General features: G+C 41.9%; 1 protein-coding gene and 1 long non-coding RNA gene across 2 annotated transcripts in view; both read left to right on the plus strand.

Moving 5' to 3' along the window:
* Window positions 1-224: 224 nt before the first annotated feature.
* The window catches only part of LOC136048610 (uncharacterized), an 87,303-nt gene continuing 71,246 nt past the window's right edge, over window positions 225-16,281 (plus strand). Inside the window, exons 1-2 of the long non-coding RNA XR_010622198.1 lie at window positions 225-591; window positions 2,771-2,823. This is a non-coding gene — a long non-coding RNA (uncharacterized LOC136048610). The remainder of the gene's footprint in view (window positions 592-2,770; window positions 2,824-16,281) is intronic.
* Window positions 4,290-6,990, plus strand: TLR2 (toll like receptor 2). Its single transcript, XM_065736306.1, has one exon. It carries the CDS (start codon window positions 4,596-4,598, stop codon window positions 6,933-6,935), a length of 2,340 nt encoding a protein of 779 aa, XP_065592378.1. The 5' UTR covers window positions 4,290-4,595; the 3' UTR covers window positions 6,936-6,990.

The raw sequence follows: 16,281 nt of genomic DNA on the forward strand, positions 1-16,281 counted from the left end.
TACTCATGCTTCTGTGTGTATGCATATGAATACGTATGCACCCGAGATGAGTTTCTGTGGGTGTAGCATGGTGCACTTTCAGTTCTATTTTCCTGGTGTAATGACTTCTGTAGGGTTGGTGCAAAGTCTGCATTTTTCAGTTCACTCTGTTGGATCAGAATAGTGCAAGAGCCGGTCAAATCTGAATTCCAGGCTTGTGACTAGTGAATCATGTGGTAGCAAATATTAGCATAGATAAAATTGACTGAGAGGCTGAGTGCCTAGAGGTAAGGAGGGAAAAAAATGTGTTTAAGAGAGGGTCAGGCAGAGATAGATGGAATTGGCTTTGTGCTGTGCTCTTACCATAGACCCACATTTTATAGATTCACTCATTTAAAGAAGACCAACAGCATTACTGATCTTGTGCCAATCAGATCCTTCACATAGCAATTATACCACATACGTAGCCGAATCTGAGAAGTGGAGAGGAAGCAGCAGCATGAGAGGAAGCTGGGTCAAGGGTGATCAGCAAGGCAGAGAAGAAACATAAAGCAGGATAAGCAACACGCAGGCCCTTGAGCTGGAGCACCAGGGAATGGTTTCTGCACACAGGTGAGTTTGCAGGCAGGTGGAGGCTGGAGGTTCAGAGAAAGAGAGTGAGGCTATGGTGCCATTGCAAGAAGAGAGGAGGGAGCACTAGGGCTATTTAACCTCTGCTGCCACCAAGTCCTCCTCCTCGGCATGGAAGATGCAGAACGCTTGGGTGGGGGTCATCTCCAGGAAGGCATAATGGGAAGGGATTTCTGCCTGCCAGCAGCAGTAGAGCTGGTAGTAGCAATCACAGGCAGCTGGGAGGGCTGTATGGCAGGCAAGTAGCAAGCAGAAAGTTCCATGGGAGTGTCAGCAGCAATGTTCTTCAGGAAACAGAGAGTAAAGCAGCTTGTGACAAAGAGATGAGTTGGGTCAGGCTGTGTCACTTGTGCTCAGTTTCCTCTTGAAAGGATATCTTGTGTGTGCTTTGCCCCATTCATGTGTTGTCCCATTTGAATGTCACTGCCAGCTGCTCAGGGAAGGATGAGTGTGAACACGGGCTGCTTTTGTTTTAGGAATTCAACTAGAAAGAGCTAATTAAGCAATGGTCTCAGTATAGTGGGATCAGCTAGCTCCTTACTTCACTCTGTTCTGTTGCACATCCCCTTACATTTGTGAGTGTGTAGGTATATATATATATATATATATATATATATATATATATGCCATTAATGCATTACTGGTGGGTGGTAATGCAAGATGTATGTAACACATGCACAACTGAGCAAGAGACAGCAATTTTCCCAGTCTCCTTGTGGACTGATCCACACTGCATACTGTAGCTAGAATTTAAGACCACTTTTATCTTGATACTGCTTCCCAAGCTAGAGTCAGTTTGCATGCTATTTGCATACAGTCATATTCACCTTTAGCATTTGCAGATCCTTGCCCTGTTGACACTCACGGTTTTGTTTAAGAATATGGATGTTCATATACTGCCCTGGGCTAGGAAAGATAACCTGAGTGTGCACGTACAATGGAATTGCCTGGTCGCAGCCTGCACCATTAAAGAGCACCTGAGTGAGTGGAGCGGGAAAGCCCACCCCCTCCTCGTCGTCTTTCTCCCTCCTTCCCGGTCGTGCTTCTGGAAGCGCCCATAAGCTCAGAGCCTGCGTGGGGTCAGAGCCCTTCCTCCGTTGCTCTCCTACTTCTGGTGCGCCAGAGTTCGAGCGAGACGCGGCTGGGTTCCTGAACCCAAATGATTGCTGGGAGGGGTGAGTTCGTTCCCCTTTCTCTGGTATGTTGTTCTGTAGTGCCTGTATCTCAAATAAAGGCTCTGTCGTCGCCTTTGTTTACTTTACAGCATGGGTTATTATCTTTGTAAAACAGAAACCATTTGAAAATTTAATTCATTACAATGCCTTGTGAAACAAGTGTTATTTGTGCAAGTTTTCGCATATTAGCTGTGTTTCAGCTTCTGTGCAACAGTTTATTTTCTACCCATTGCAACAGAGAAAAAGTGATTCTTTAATAGGGTGATATGTGGAGAGGATAAATGTTTCTGAATGGGTGTAGAAAGGCAAGAAAAGGACCCTGGAAGTCAGGAAGCTGCGTTACTAGAGAGGAATGGGAAGAGAATGGCTGAAAGTGAATGAGAGTAGGAATGGTATTTCCAAGAGTGCCCCATGGGACAGACATCTGGAAAAGATGTTCAGGGAAGTGACAGTATAGAAAAATTTCTCCTGTACCACCAAACTGAATTTATTCCTGCCCTCCCTGCCAGTGAGGAGAGGTGTTGGCCAGGGAGGTTGTGGAGTCTCCTTCTCTGGACATGTTTGAGACCTGCCTGGACGCCTACCTGTGCAACCTGGTCTAGGGAGCTTGCTTTGGCAGGGGAGTTGGACACGATGGTCTCTTGAGGTCCCTTCCAACCTCTACAGTTCGGTGATTCTGTGTTTGACTCAGCTTATGTTTCCAGTGTGGTACCTGTCCAGTTCCCTTTTGTTCTGTCAATTTTCAATCTGTAAATAACCAACCTATAGATTTGGATGGGCCATGCTGCCTAGTTTGTTGTGTTCTTTTTTTTGTTGTTTATTTGTTTTGTTTAGTTTTTGTTATAATTTTTTCCTAACTAATGTGCAGCTTGCCACCACCTTAGGCTTGTTGTTCATTTAAGTAATCCTACTTGAGTGTGTTGTGCACGAAACTGATCTTAACCATAGCTTTTTCTCCTATGGCCTTATACCACTGTATTATCCAGCCAGCTCCACATAATCAAGGAAGCCCCATAAAAGAGCCTTAGCTGGACAGCAGGTAAGTGTGACTATAGATTGTAACTCTTTCAATGGGATTCACCTGCCTAAATAGCTATAGACACCTACACAAAGGAGCTCCATTTAAGATGATGGTATAATTTCTCTTGGAGATATTAAATCTTATCACATATTTCTACAAGATAGGATGTGAATTGCTGCTAAAAGCTGTTATTTCTTTTCATTGACTTTGAAGGATATGGTGAGTGACCACAGCTGTAAAGTCTGGGGAGATTGTGTCCTTCAAGACTGAAAGACATCAGAGGAAGACAGAGATTAAAGGAACATAGTACAAGAAGTCAAAATGCTCATCATCTTCTTTTAGATGGGAAGAGCTGGAAGGATAAAAAAAATGAACCACATCCTTTCCTCCTCTCTTTGTATGTCCAGACAACCTCAGCTAATTCTGCCCCCTTTGAGTGATTTTAAGCAAGTCTAGTTAAAATAATGTGACTGGAACATGAGGACTTGCCTGTTTAAGTCAGAAATTGTAAAACAAACCAGGGTATGAATTCAAAGTACAGTACATCTTCTACACAGTATCAAAGTGGGATGCCTGAAGGAGAAAGTACTCTTGTGTGAGTCAATCTAACATTTGTCTCTTTGGAGATGGTTGACTCTTCTGATACTCAGTAAAATACCAACCTCCCAGGCAAGGATTTTGTGACGTGCTGGGAAACATTATCTTATGCTTTAAAAGTGCCCTTCAATGCTTGCCAAGAAAGCATAAACCAAAAGAAGGTTTATAACTTAACATATGATAAGTAGTTTTAAAGGAAAACTGTCCTTTCTGGCTTTTAGAATTGTTTTTGTCTAGTTCCTCAGAGGTGTCCAATCTAATGTCTTTTTATTGGAATTGAGGTCAAGGTGGGTATTTTGGTATGCTCTGTAATACAAAAAAGCAATGTAATCAATATAATGAAAGGCATGAATGTGAGGAGAAGGAATAGTGAGAGAGAATGTACCTACAACTGTGTGCGTTATCTCAAATCACTTCAATCTGGAACATGAGGAACTGGCTGTGAAGCTGGAAAGAGAAATGGATCTGTTACATCCAACTGATTTGATCTACAGGAAGCTCCAAGAGCCTCTGACCCAAAGCCGAAGAAGCCCCTAGCAGAGGGGCTAAATGGCAGATGGCAGTAAAAAGGAAGAGCAAGGACTCAGCATATTATAATAGTCAGCATTCCCAACTAAGGTTTCAGTAGCAAATATTAGTCTGATCACAGCATGATAACAGTAACCTACACAGACATATCTATCCCCTGCTTCTAGCATGGATATGCTTGGGATAGCCAAAGGCAGAAGTAACTGAAATATATGCATCCTTCTTCTCTGTACCATCAGAAGTGAGATTAGATGTATGATTGAATGAATACCAAATGTGAAAACTACCCATTTCAAAACGGCCAAAGGATTGGATTAGTAATGTTATTCAGCTCTCTAGCTCATTTGTGAAATATATATATGCAGCTGTCAATTCATTTGACAGTATTCATTCAAAATGAGAACAGAGAGTAGCAAAAAAATATATAATTCAGTTTCCTAGGCATTTAGCAAGTTATTTTGGAATATTTAGGTACAGTATGCTTTTTATTAATTGAAAAAAAAATAATCTCAGAAATACATTAAAAACATGTTTTCTTCAGGAGGACAGAACCATAAGGGGGGGCTGTGATTTAGCTGTATCCAAAGTGGAGCTACTTCAGGACTAAGTGATCATCTTGTATTTTCTCTGCATTTCAAAATTTAGATATAATAACAACTAAGCAGATGTGGCAAGTGTGGGCAATCTACGTGGTCTTGACTGCACACCTCTCCAAAGAACAAGCCCTGAAACAGGCCTGTCCTTCATGCGATGCCACTCAGTCTTGCAACTGCTCTTCCATGGGTTTGGACCTCATTCCCTCAGGGCTCACGGGCAAAATCACGGCCTTAAACCTGGCTCACAACAGGATAAAGCAGATCCGGGGACACGATCTGCAGCAGGCTGTGAACCTGAGAGCCCTGCTGCTTCAGTCCAACCAAATCAGCTCCATAGACAAGAACTCATTTGGCTCCCAGGGGAAACTGGAGCTCTTGGACTTGTCGAATAACAGCCTGGCTCACTTATCCCCAGCGTGGTTTGAGCCCCTTTCTTCGCTCCAGCACCTCCACGTTCAAGGCAATTCCTACAGCGACCTGGGGGAAAGTCCCCTTTTTTCTAGCCTAAGAAACTTGAGCTCTCTCCACCTGGGCAACCCACGGTTCTCCACCATCAGGCAAGGGAACTTTGAGGGCATTACATTTCTCAACACACTGAAGATCGACGGTGGCAGTCTCGGTCAGTATGAGCCTGGAAGCCTGACATCAATTAAGAAGATAAATCACATGATCATAAGCATAAGGAGGATTGATGTATTTTCAGCAGTCATCAGGGACCTTCTACACTCTGCCATTTGGTTAGATGTAAGAGAACTAGCATTTAGTGCTCCCGAAAAAATACCACTTTTGAGAACTATGTCTTCCTCCTTTGCAAAGAAAATTTCTTTAAAGAAGTGCTTATTTACAGATGCTACCGTGCCGGGAATCGTCAGCATTTTAGAAGGGATGCCAAAATTAATGGAGGTGCAGATGAAAGATTGTACACTCCTGGGCACTGGACAGTGGTATAAACAAATTCATGCAAACCAGTCACAATCCCTGGAAGTTCTGACAATAGAGAACTTATCTATAGAAGAATTTTATTTGTTTACAGATCTTCAGTCTGTACTAGATCTAGTATCTAATTTTAGAAAAGTCACAGTTGAAAATACCAATGTTTTTCTGGTACCATGCAAACTTTCACAACAACTTCTATCTTTGCAGTATCTTGACCTTAGTATGAATTTACTTGGAGATCAGAGTTTGGAGCATTCAGCCTGTCAGGGTGCATGGCCTTCATTACAAACTCTAAATCTAAGTCAGAATTCACTGAGTGACTTGAAAATTACAGGTAAAAGCTTGTCTCATCTAAGAAACCTACATCACTTAGACATTAGCGAAAACAATTTTGGTGAGATTCCAGATCAGTGTGACTGGCCTGAAAACCTGAAGTATCTGAATCTCTCCAGCACTCAAATCCCCAAGTTAACAGCTTGCGTTCCCAAAACTCTTGAAGTGCTGGATGTTAGCTCTAACAACCTGCAGGATTTTAGTCTGCAACTGCCGTTTCTCAAGGAGCTGTACCTGACTAAAAACCACCTGAAGACCTTGCCCGAAGCCACAGCCATTCCTAACTTAGTGGCCATGTCGATCAGCAGAAACAAGCTCAACGGCTTCTCCAAGGAAGAGTTTGAGTCCTTCAAGCAAATGGAGCTGCTGGATGCCAGCGCCAATAACTTTATCTGCTCTTGTGAATTCCTCTCCTTTGTTCAGCATGAGGTAGGGATAGCCCAGGTGCTTGTGGGGTGGCCAGAAAGCTACATCTGTGACTCTCCGCTGGCAGTGCGAGGGGCACAGGTTGGGAGCGTGCAGCTCTCCCTGATGGAGTGCCACCGGTCCCTCCTGGTGTCCTTGATCTGTGGCCTGGTGTTCCTGTTCATCCTCATCCTGGTGATCATTGGGTACAAGTACCACGCGGTCTGGTACATGAGGATGACCTGGGCATGGCTCCAAGCCAAACGGAAGCCCAAACGAGCCCCTGCAAAAGACATCTGCTATGATGCTTTTGTCTCCTACAGTGAGAACGACTCCAGCTGGGTGGAAGACATCATGGTGCAGCAGCTGGAGCAGGCGTGTCCCCCTTTTAGGCTGTGCCTCCATAAGCGGGACTTTGTGCCTGGCAAGTGGATTGTGGACAACATCATCGACTCCATTGAGAAGAGCCACAAGACGCTCTTTGTGCTGTCAGAGCACTTTGTGCAGAGCGAGTGGTGCAAGTACGAGCTGGACTTCTCGCACTTCCGCCTTTTTGACGAGAACAATGATGCGGCGATCCTCATCCTGCTGGAGCCCATTCAGAGCCAGGCCATCCCCAAGAGGTTCTGCAAACTGCGGAAGATAATGAACACCAAGACCTACCTGGAGTGGCCTCCTGATGAAGAGCAACAGCAGATGTTTTGGGAAAACTTGAAAGCAGCATTGAAGTCATAGGATAAGTCAGCAGTTCCTGTTTCAGAATATTTCTCGAAAGTAGGTGTACACACACACACACACACACACACACACACACACACACATATGTTGTCTATATATGTATTCTGTATATTTTATTATGAGTTTCACATGCTCAGTGTTTCTTGCGGCAACCCAGAGTTGTCTCGGGAGGGATACAGTGACTTTGATATGTGACTTTGTCTAACTCAGTTTGTGTTGCTGGAGCATAAGCACAGAGGAATGTAAATGAATGTTTCAGTGTGTTTCCACAACGGTCAGTGTTTCCTCTTGCTAAGAAATTTAACTTCTAAATTTTTTTCTGCCTGATGGGAACTGGCTTTCCTATGGATAGATATAACTGTCATGTTGCTAAATGGAAAAGAGCAACTTCAGGCTTTTCAGCGATTTGATGCTCTCATCTTCCAAATTCTTTGCCAGGAGCAGTGATAATTGGGACACATGCTGGACTTTAGATACTTTTCTGAATTCTGAAGAAAGAAGAAGAAGAAGAAAGAAGCTGAACTTCTTACTGTTTTCTATACTCTTTCCTACTGTCATCGTATCGCGGATTCCTTCCTAACAATTCCGCTGTAATTGACAATTGATAATAAAATCCAAATGTTTCAGTATTCCCTTGTCAGTTCTTCTCTTTTCATTTTCTTTTCCTATGCCATCAAGAAGGCAATTATAATTACCTTATGTGGAAAAACTGAGATTTTACATCAAAATATGCCCTCTGAAGCCTTACCAGTACTGTACAACACAGAAAACACAGCACTGAATACATACGCCTGCCACTAGTCTTTCTTTCTGGATAACTATGCTGGAGTCCATCCATACCTCCATGTACATAGTGGGTTTTGCACAACACTTGTTAAGAAAGCATCCTGGCACCTTGTACAATGACTGTGGTGAAGTCCAGGGGCAATAAATCAACTTTTGTCTTACTTTCTCAGGCTTCTTTCTCCCTGTAAAGGCTTTTTATCTATTTATTTATTTATTTGTACAGAACTTTTTTATATAGCTTTTTCTTATTTTATCCACATCTAATTGAATGTAGTGACTGGTAGTGTCTGATACTGTACATTTAACCATTTTCTCCACTAGCCAGTGGGCTTGCCACAGGAAGACTGTAGCAACTCAGACAGAGGGTCTGCCTAGAAATGTGGTGGTTCAGGCCTCTGGCTGTAGGGAGTGCCTGACCCTGCTGCCGGGGGAGGGAGGCCAGGATTTCACCTGTTTGTGGGCAGGTGGATGAGCTGCTCAGCCTGGTGGTGGAGCTCAGGGAGGAGGTAGAGAGACTGAGAGCCATAGGTGAGTGTGAGTTGGAGGTTGACTGCTGCAGTGAATTGCTGGCACGTCAGAGGGAGAGATGCCAGGGAGATACCCTCAATAAAGTGGTGGAACCCCTGTCCTGTCACAGTTGGACAGATCTGACGTAAGAAGCATTGGAAAAAAGTCCTAGATCGCCATGAAGGGCACACCCCCTCCCTGCCTACCCAGCTTCCCCAGGTCTCCCTAAGCAATAGGTTTGGGGTGCTGAAAAACTGATGGAGGTGAGTGGGGAGGTGAGGGCGGATCCACCTAAGAGGGGGACTAGGGCAAGGCGGTCATCTCCATGCCTTGAGACCGCCTCTGCCAGGAAAGACAGAAGGGTAATTGTGGTAGGCGATTCCCTTCTCAAGGGAATGGAAGGTCCTACATATAGACCTGACCCAACCTGTAGAGAGGTGTGCTGCCTCCCTGGGGCCCGGATCAGGGATGTCACTAAAAAAGGTCCAAACCCAGGTCTGGTTCAATCCTCTGATTATTATCCATTACTGATAGTTCAGGCAGGCAGTGATGAAATCTCTCAGGGAAGCCTGCGAGCTATCAAAAGGGATTTCAGGGGTTTAGAGAGGTTTGTTGAGGGAGTGGGAGCACAAGTGGTGTTTTCCTCCCTGCTTTCTGGGGTGATGAGGGATACAGAGCTGTCTAGGAAAACTCAGGCTCTGAATAAGTGGCTGAAAACTGGTGCCGCCACAAGAACTTTGGGTTCTTCGATCATGGGGCAATTTACTCAGCACCTGGCCTGATGGGTATTGCCTGTCTCCAAGGGGAAAGTGGATCCTAGGCCTGGAGCTGGCAGGGCTCATTAAGAGAGCTTTAAACAGTATGAAGGGGGAAGGGGAGAAAATGTCCCTCACTAGCGTGGAGTGAGTAATTCAGAGTTGTCAGCTAGATCTGATGGGGGAAGAGGGTGGAGGTCAGCGGGACAGAAAAGGGCTTGGGAATGTTGTCGTGGGAGATTGCAGGGAAATATCTCTGGATTGTCCTATAGGATCTTGTGAGGACTCCCCAGAGGAGTTGCCATTGCAAATTCCCTGCCTGAAATCTTCTTGAGTCCCTTTAGGTATACCCGCACCTGTTGCTTCTCTAAAGTGACTGTATACTAATGTGCACATCATGGGAAATAAACAGGAAGAGTTAGAGGTCTGCGTGTGGGCACAAGGCCATGACCTCACAGCGAGGTCATGTTCTCTCTACAAGGTAGTCCACTAAACCAGAATGGCTGAAGACTTTTCCACCTCAAATACTGTCTGCTGTTGGATGGTCCCATGTCATCTGAAGAAGATGGCTGGGGCAAGGATTCTAACAACTGAATAAGTGGAGTAAACAGAGACACCAACACCAGGTTCTTCCTTCAGATGTAATTAGAAAATGAAGGAGGATCTCAGGAGATACCTGTCCTGGAGATGCAAAAAGTTTCAGATGAACTGTAACAGCTTGAATCTGGTTGGCCTGAGACAACTATCTACTTGATCAGATCAGTGTTCAGGCATAGTGTTCCTGTGACTGACATTTCCAGATATGCACAGAAGCAAATCTTAAAAGCCTTCCCATGGAAATGTTTACAGTGCTTTTTACTCTATCTGGGATTAGATCATAGAATCATAGAACAGCTTGAGTTGAAAGGGACCTTAAGGACCACCTAGTTCCAATGCTTTGTGATAAGCAGGTACACCTTCCTCCATGACAGTTTGCTCACAGTCCTATTCAACCTGGTATCTGCAGCTCGTCTGGGCAGCCTGTGCCAGTGCTTCACTGCCCTCTGAGTAAAGAACTATTTCCTAAAACTTAATTTAAATCCCCTCTTTTAGTTTAAAGCCATCATCACTTGTCTTATCATGACAGATCCTTGGAAGGATGCACATGTTAATGCAAGCATATAAAGCATCACAAGAATTACTAACCTTACTAGTTCATCTCAGCAATAAGGCCACTATGCACTGAAGATTACTCTTCCACTTGCTTAAGACTTTTTTTTTTATTATTATTTCCTATCTTTAGCATCTTAACCTTAGCTCATCTCAGAGGCTTCATGCAATGTCTGCTTTATTCATATATATGTCAAGGTGTAAGTAAAGATAACCTATATTTGTTTTAATGGCAGTGTAAAGTCTCTGGCCATATTTAATTTGTGTTTAAAAGCTACTTTATTTAGGTTGGGAAAATTAGCTTCCAAGACTGCCTTTTCTGACTCCTAAGCAAAGCTGCCACTCCTGCATAAGCAAAGCTGTGCTGCAATTCTTTACAAGTAGCCACTGTAGTATAGAATTCAAACATTCTGCTGCTGAGCAAAGAAACTTATGTTCCACTTTGATCCACTTATGTTCCACTATTAGCAAGCATATCTTCCTCCTCCTGTGTTTGAGAAGCTGTTTGTTAGAAGGTTGGCCTTTATAGCATGGTGACAGTAAATCAAAGGGGATGTAGTCCTCTCCAAATAAAGTTTCTCCTTTCTGTTGGAGAATAAATAGGAAAAGTCACATGCAGTGCATTATGACTACAGCAATTCAGAAAATAAGCAGGCAAGAAGACTTGTCAGTAAATTCACTAAATAGCACTTGCTGTAATTCTGATCACGTAGTATATTCAAAAAAGGGGAAGAGGCTCTATTAGTAGAAGTTAAGCCAGTCCATAACTAACTGAAAATCAAAACAAGTGTAGGTATAAAGAGCAAAAGAGAAGGATCTTCTTCATCCTCCACTGCCTTTATAGTACATGTAGTTGGACAGCCCAGCATTTCCTCTACCAGAGGACACCTCCAGCTACCTCTGCAACAGGAAATACTTCCCAAAATTTCCATTGACCTTCCCTCCACAAACAGGTCTGTCCAGCTACCAATCGCACTGCAAACATTACTGCTGTTAATCTTCCTACAAGTGGCCATTGGAATATGTAGGAATTACAGTACAGCAGATCTTGTAAGAGGTGTGGGAAAAAAAAGAAAAAAATTTAAAGGTAATATTGCATTACCTTACATTGACAAGATGATGAAACTCTTTGGTTGCTATGTTTGAAGTATACAAAGCCATTATCTGACCTAAAATTCTCCTTATCTGCTACACAACTTCCTATAGCAATAATTTCAACTAGAAGTCTCTAACAATGTATTTAACAATGAAAGAAACTTTAAATACTGGCACTTCCTTTCCTTTTCCTGAGCACACATAATAAGAAAATAAGTACTTTTTTTCTAGCACAATCTTCTCATTAAAGGCAGCAGTTTCTTTAAAAAATGCTTTGCTGGTATGCTGTACAGTCTTTCTGTAATGTGAAAAGAGGCAAGATCTTGCAAAAGGATACACAGCACACCAGAGTTATACCAACCAGTTATACCAAAAGCTACTTTGTCTACCTTTCTACCATTAAGCATAAAATAATCACAAGTAAATATCCAGCACCGCATTCTCTATGGGTAACAATGTCATCTTCAAATCAAGGTTTTTGCCACTGCATGGGCAAGTCTCACAGATGCAGAATTCATGAAACCTGCTATAAGGTATATCTTAAATAAATCCTTCAAATGTAAACAAGGCTTAAAACATTAATCTGCAAATGTATTCAAACCATCCACAGATAATTTTAATGACTGATCATGGATTCTGCCTTGTTTTGTAACCCAGCAATTTCAAATTGCTTAAAACATTTAGAATTCTTAGAAAAGCCAAAGTTCTGAACATCCAGACCAGTATTCATGCTTTCCAGCACACTGGAAAACAGAAGGCTTATGCTCTGCAGGAGCAAGTGATTAGTTAATAGTGTTCCAGAGCATATGCTGTGCCTTTGTTTTCTAGTGTGCAAAATGCTGGATTGATACCCCTGAGAATCTGTCAATAGGTGTTCTGCCAGACTATAGGCTACGGATGTGCCATCTTTTGGGGAATCTTCCACACCTGCCCTAAAACTGTCACACACAGACCCAGGCATATGCAGGAGAAATCCTTTGCAGTGCATAGGGTCCTGAGCTTATGACATCATTGGCATAAGCTGATGGGCCAGCATGCCTAGGTTTGCTGGGGCTGGCCCCATATACAAACAGGCTGGGCATGAAGTGCCTAGAAGGCAGATCTGTGTTTGCAACTCTAGGGTTATTGCCATTCTTGCATCAGTTTACCTGTCCAAGTGCTGCATGGACTCAATTTGTCACAGAACTGATGTATATTTAATGATTTATTTTTACTTTTTGTCTGCATTCTTTCTGAATGTGGGGATTTTTCCTTCCTTATTGGTATTTGTTACTGTTGCAGTTATTTTTTAATGCAGCTTAAAAGAGGATAAAATGATAGTCCCATAATCACGTGGAAAGAATGCATCTGATTACAGGACAGCTGGTAGGTGTTCTCATTTATATCCACAGATATTTTCTGCCCACAGACTGCACAGATGTCGTTGGACAAATGTCTTGTTGATATGCCAATGATGTCAAAACTGTCAAGATTGGGTTAACAGGAAAAAAAGCCAAAAAACATCAAAATAATATTTGCTTAGTGTCAACTAAGCTCAACTACAGTTTAAGAGATGTCAAAGACATTAATAGTGGGAAAATGGCTACAGTTGTCTCCATTTACTACTGCCAGGATTATTAAAAAGTAATAATTCTTACTGTAGTTTAAAAAACTTTAGCAACTGTCTGAGAAACTGAGACTGAAGAGAAAAGGGAAGATAGAACTACATAAAAACTACAGAAGAACTACACAATAAGCAACCATAAGAAGGACAGGAGAACAAAGTTTGAGGAAGAAAGCTGTCTTCCCACAACAATTAGGAAATTTTGTAGTCTCTTGTTTGTAGGGAACCACATGTTAGAAACCCTAGATCAGGCTCTGGTATATTTCACAGGCTAGTAATTCATTAAGGTTAAACTTCTAATGATAAGATCGTAGAATCATTACAGTGGGAAAAGACCTGTAAAATCTTCTACCCCAACCATCAGGCCAACCCCACCATGCTCACTAACCTGTGTTCCTCTGTGCCACAACTCCACGTTTCTTGAACACCTCCAGGGATGGTGACACTACTTATCACTGTGGACATACTGTACCAGTTCACCACTCTCTCAGAAGAAATTTTTCATAATACCCAACCTGAACCCTCCCATGGCACAACCCGAGGCAATTGTCTCTTGTCCTATCACTGTTACCTGGGAGAAGAGGCTGACCACCACCTTGCCACAGCCTCCTTTCAGGGAGCTGTTGCAAGTGAAAAGGTCTCTCCTGAGCCTCCTCCTCCAGCCTGAACAATACCAGATGCCTCAGCAAGAAAGTCCAAGTTTGTCTGAGGCACAAGAACTGCTCTCCTTAAGGGAAAACAAGGTTAGCTGACTGCAAGACTATCCAGTAGACCTTATTCTCACAAGTCTAGGGGCTCAAAAATTCAGGAACTCACTTCTAGTCCTCACAAGCAGTATCCAGTATAATGATCTCTAGCATTTATGATAACAGTGGAAACTATGTAGTTAAAACAGGTCACTGCAAAGTCTTTCTACCATCACTCCACTGTACAGTCCATAAAAACAAAGCAGTGTCACATCAAAATCCACACAGCTGTCAGTCTTGACCCTGTCACAAAACCACAGAGAAGTACTCAGGTTAGTTTGTTGTTGATCAGAATGCCAGAACAAAACATCAACAAGATTTGTAATCCAGTTACTCCTGCTTCCCTCAAACTGCAGGTTCTGTTTATTTTTCCTTTTTTTCCCCCACTAGCAACAATCATTGTCATACTTGAAGCATCAGTATTAAGGGGTTCAGTGAGTGAGCGTGGTGGCTGAATAAAGTTTCAGGTTTTTTCCCCTTCCTCTTGTAATATCATAAATACAAGTTGTAAACTAACTAAACAACAAACTTCAGACTAACTGTGTGACTAATACAAATCAGGCATGAGAACCTAAAGGTCCAACACAAAGATTTCATTTGTTGAGACATCTGGTGAAGAGATCAGCAATTCCAATACAAAGAAAAGTTGAATGAAGAAGAAAATTTTAACAAATGCTAGTCCCAGTTTTACCAGAAGATGCCCACCTAAAGGATAAAATAAATCCAAGCACTATAAGTGTTATGGGTAAATAATCCACAATCCCAATTGCATAACTCATTTTATAGGCTGAGAGGAATCATTTGAAGACCAGACTATGGATAAAAGAAAAAACAATAGTTTCAGATCCTGTGTGTTCTGCAGAGTAGCACAAAATGCCAACAGTATACTGAATAGGTAACTTAGACTGAGGTATCTGTGTAAATCCAAATGTGGGTTTAAAGAATAAATTCAGAATCTGATGCACATTCATCTCCAGGCTCAACAGCAGCTGGGATGACTGCTGTTGATGAAGCCTGCAGAATGAAAAAATAACACAGAACCAGGATGGAATTAACTCACCCAAATTCCACTGGGATGGAACTAACTCACCCAAAACTACCAAAGGCTTCCTGTCGCTTGCCTTGTCACTGTCCAGCATGATCCCTCTATAATACACCTATGGTGTGTTTTTTTTCGTTTGTTTTTTTTCCCCCTGGTAGGTTGCCACTGGGTTTGAATATAAGCAGCAGAGAGAATGGACATACATTTTCAGTAAATTAGCTACTTTTTAATACAAATCTATATTAGAGCTTTGTTACAATGTTAGCTCCAAAATGGAGTCCTAATTAGCTGAAAAATGGTATCACAACCTTCTCCTGGGTATAAACAGATCAATTAGTATGCATTTGCTGTAATTATTTCCAAATTTATTATGTTTGTCTTGTTGTTAATTTTAATACAGTCACCCTCTAGCTGAAGGGCAGAAATATTCTGTCATGTGGACAAAGACAAGGATATGAATCTAGTCCTACAGTTGAAAATTCCAGTATTTATTTATTATTAATACTTGAAGGTCGCCATCCAGACAATTCCATAAAATACATATTGCTGCTAAATGGAAGCTTGAACATCTGGATCATATTATTCCAGATTTTCCTCATCCACCCATCACAAAAAAAAGGAATTTCCTGACAAATCAAATTGCTGCCCAAAGGTAAAATGTTTTTCTCATTACCATACTTTAAATGAGCTCAAAAAGACATAGAAGTGAAGTTAGAATAAGCATCATAGACAACTTTCAATTTTCTAATCATGCAGATTAATAAGGTCATACAGGCACCAACTGAAAAATGTCCATCTCTACTTCGCCCCTTTCACAACATTCCCCACTCAGTAAGAATGCATATCACAAGCAAATTCAATAGAAGAGCATTATTCCACTATCCTTTCTATCTTAAAGCATGTAGAAACTACATACAGAAAACTGCATACATAAAGAAAATAACTGCGTAATAATGGGATTTATTGTGACAGACTGACCTTACCAGAACTCATTAACTTGGCAACCCAAGCTAACTGTCTCTCTAAAAATCTGTTTTCTTTTGATGTAGACATATTCAAATACTCAAAAAGATTTGCATGAGAGGAGTAATAAGTCAGCTGCTTGGGTTTCCCTTAGGTTTAAATTAATATGCTTATAGTTGATAGCATGCTAAGAATTGGCAGAGATTTCTCTATTAAGCAAATCACACAGCCTTATTTTCAAGTATAGCCTCATTACTTATGTACAGAATCAATACTGTCCTAAGCATGCATAAATTTGGAACTGTATTTCAAACTAAGTTCTCACGACACAACTGCAACATGATGCAAGATGTATAATCATTAAAATGGGGCCAGAAGTATGGCATTTCTTGTTTAAAGTTTTTCTGAGACCATGACAAATCTGCCTTTCTATCTCAGATATTTTAAGATTTCTGTTGTGTGAGGGAAGTAGAACTTTATCCACATATATTTAACTTTAACCGACAGACAGCTTACAACAGCAAGCAAATTGCATTATAAGAATCAGCTGGGTACCTGATAGTTATAATTTCCTTTGGGAAAATACAGAGTCAGAACAGTAATAAGCCTTTTCCTTCCTTCCTTCCTCGTTTGATATGCTAGAATTCTGCTTTTTTGTTGTTGTTGTCGTTGTTGAGTGGAATGGGTAGGAAAGACT

The sequence above is a fragment of the Cyrtonyx montezumae genome, unplaced genomic scaffold, assembly GCF_038088225.1.
Source record: "Cyrtonyx montezumae isolate F1298 unplaced genomic scaffold, pur_monq_1.0 scaffold_2, whole genome shotgun sequence".
NCBI lineage: Eukaryota > Metazoa > Chordata > Aves > Galliformes > Odontophoridae > Cyrtonyx > Cyrtonyx montezumae.

Excerpts from the sequence above, each read along its gene's own strand:
- TLR2 (XM_065736306.1), top strand. The coding sequence starts at position 4,596 with ATGTGGCAAGTGTGGGCAATCTACGTGGTCTTGACTGCACACCTCTCC.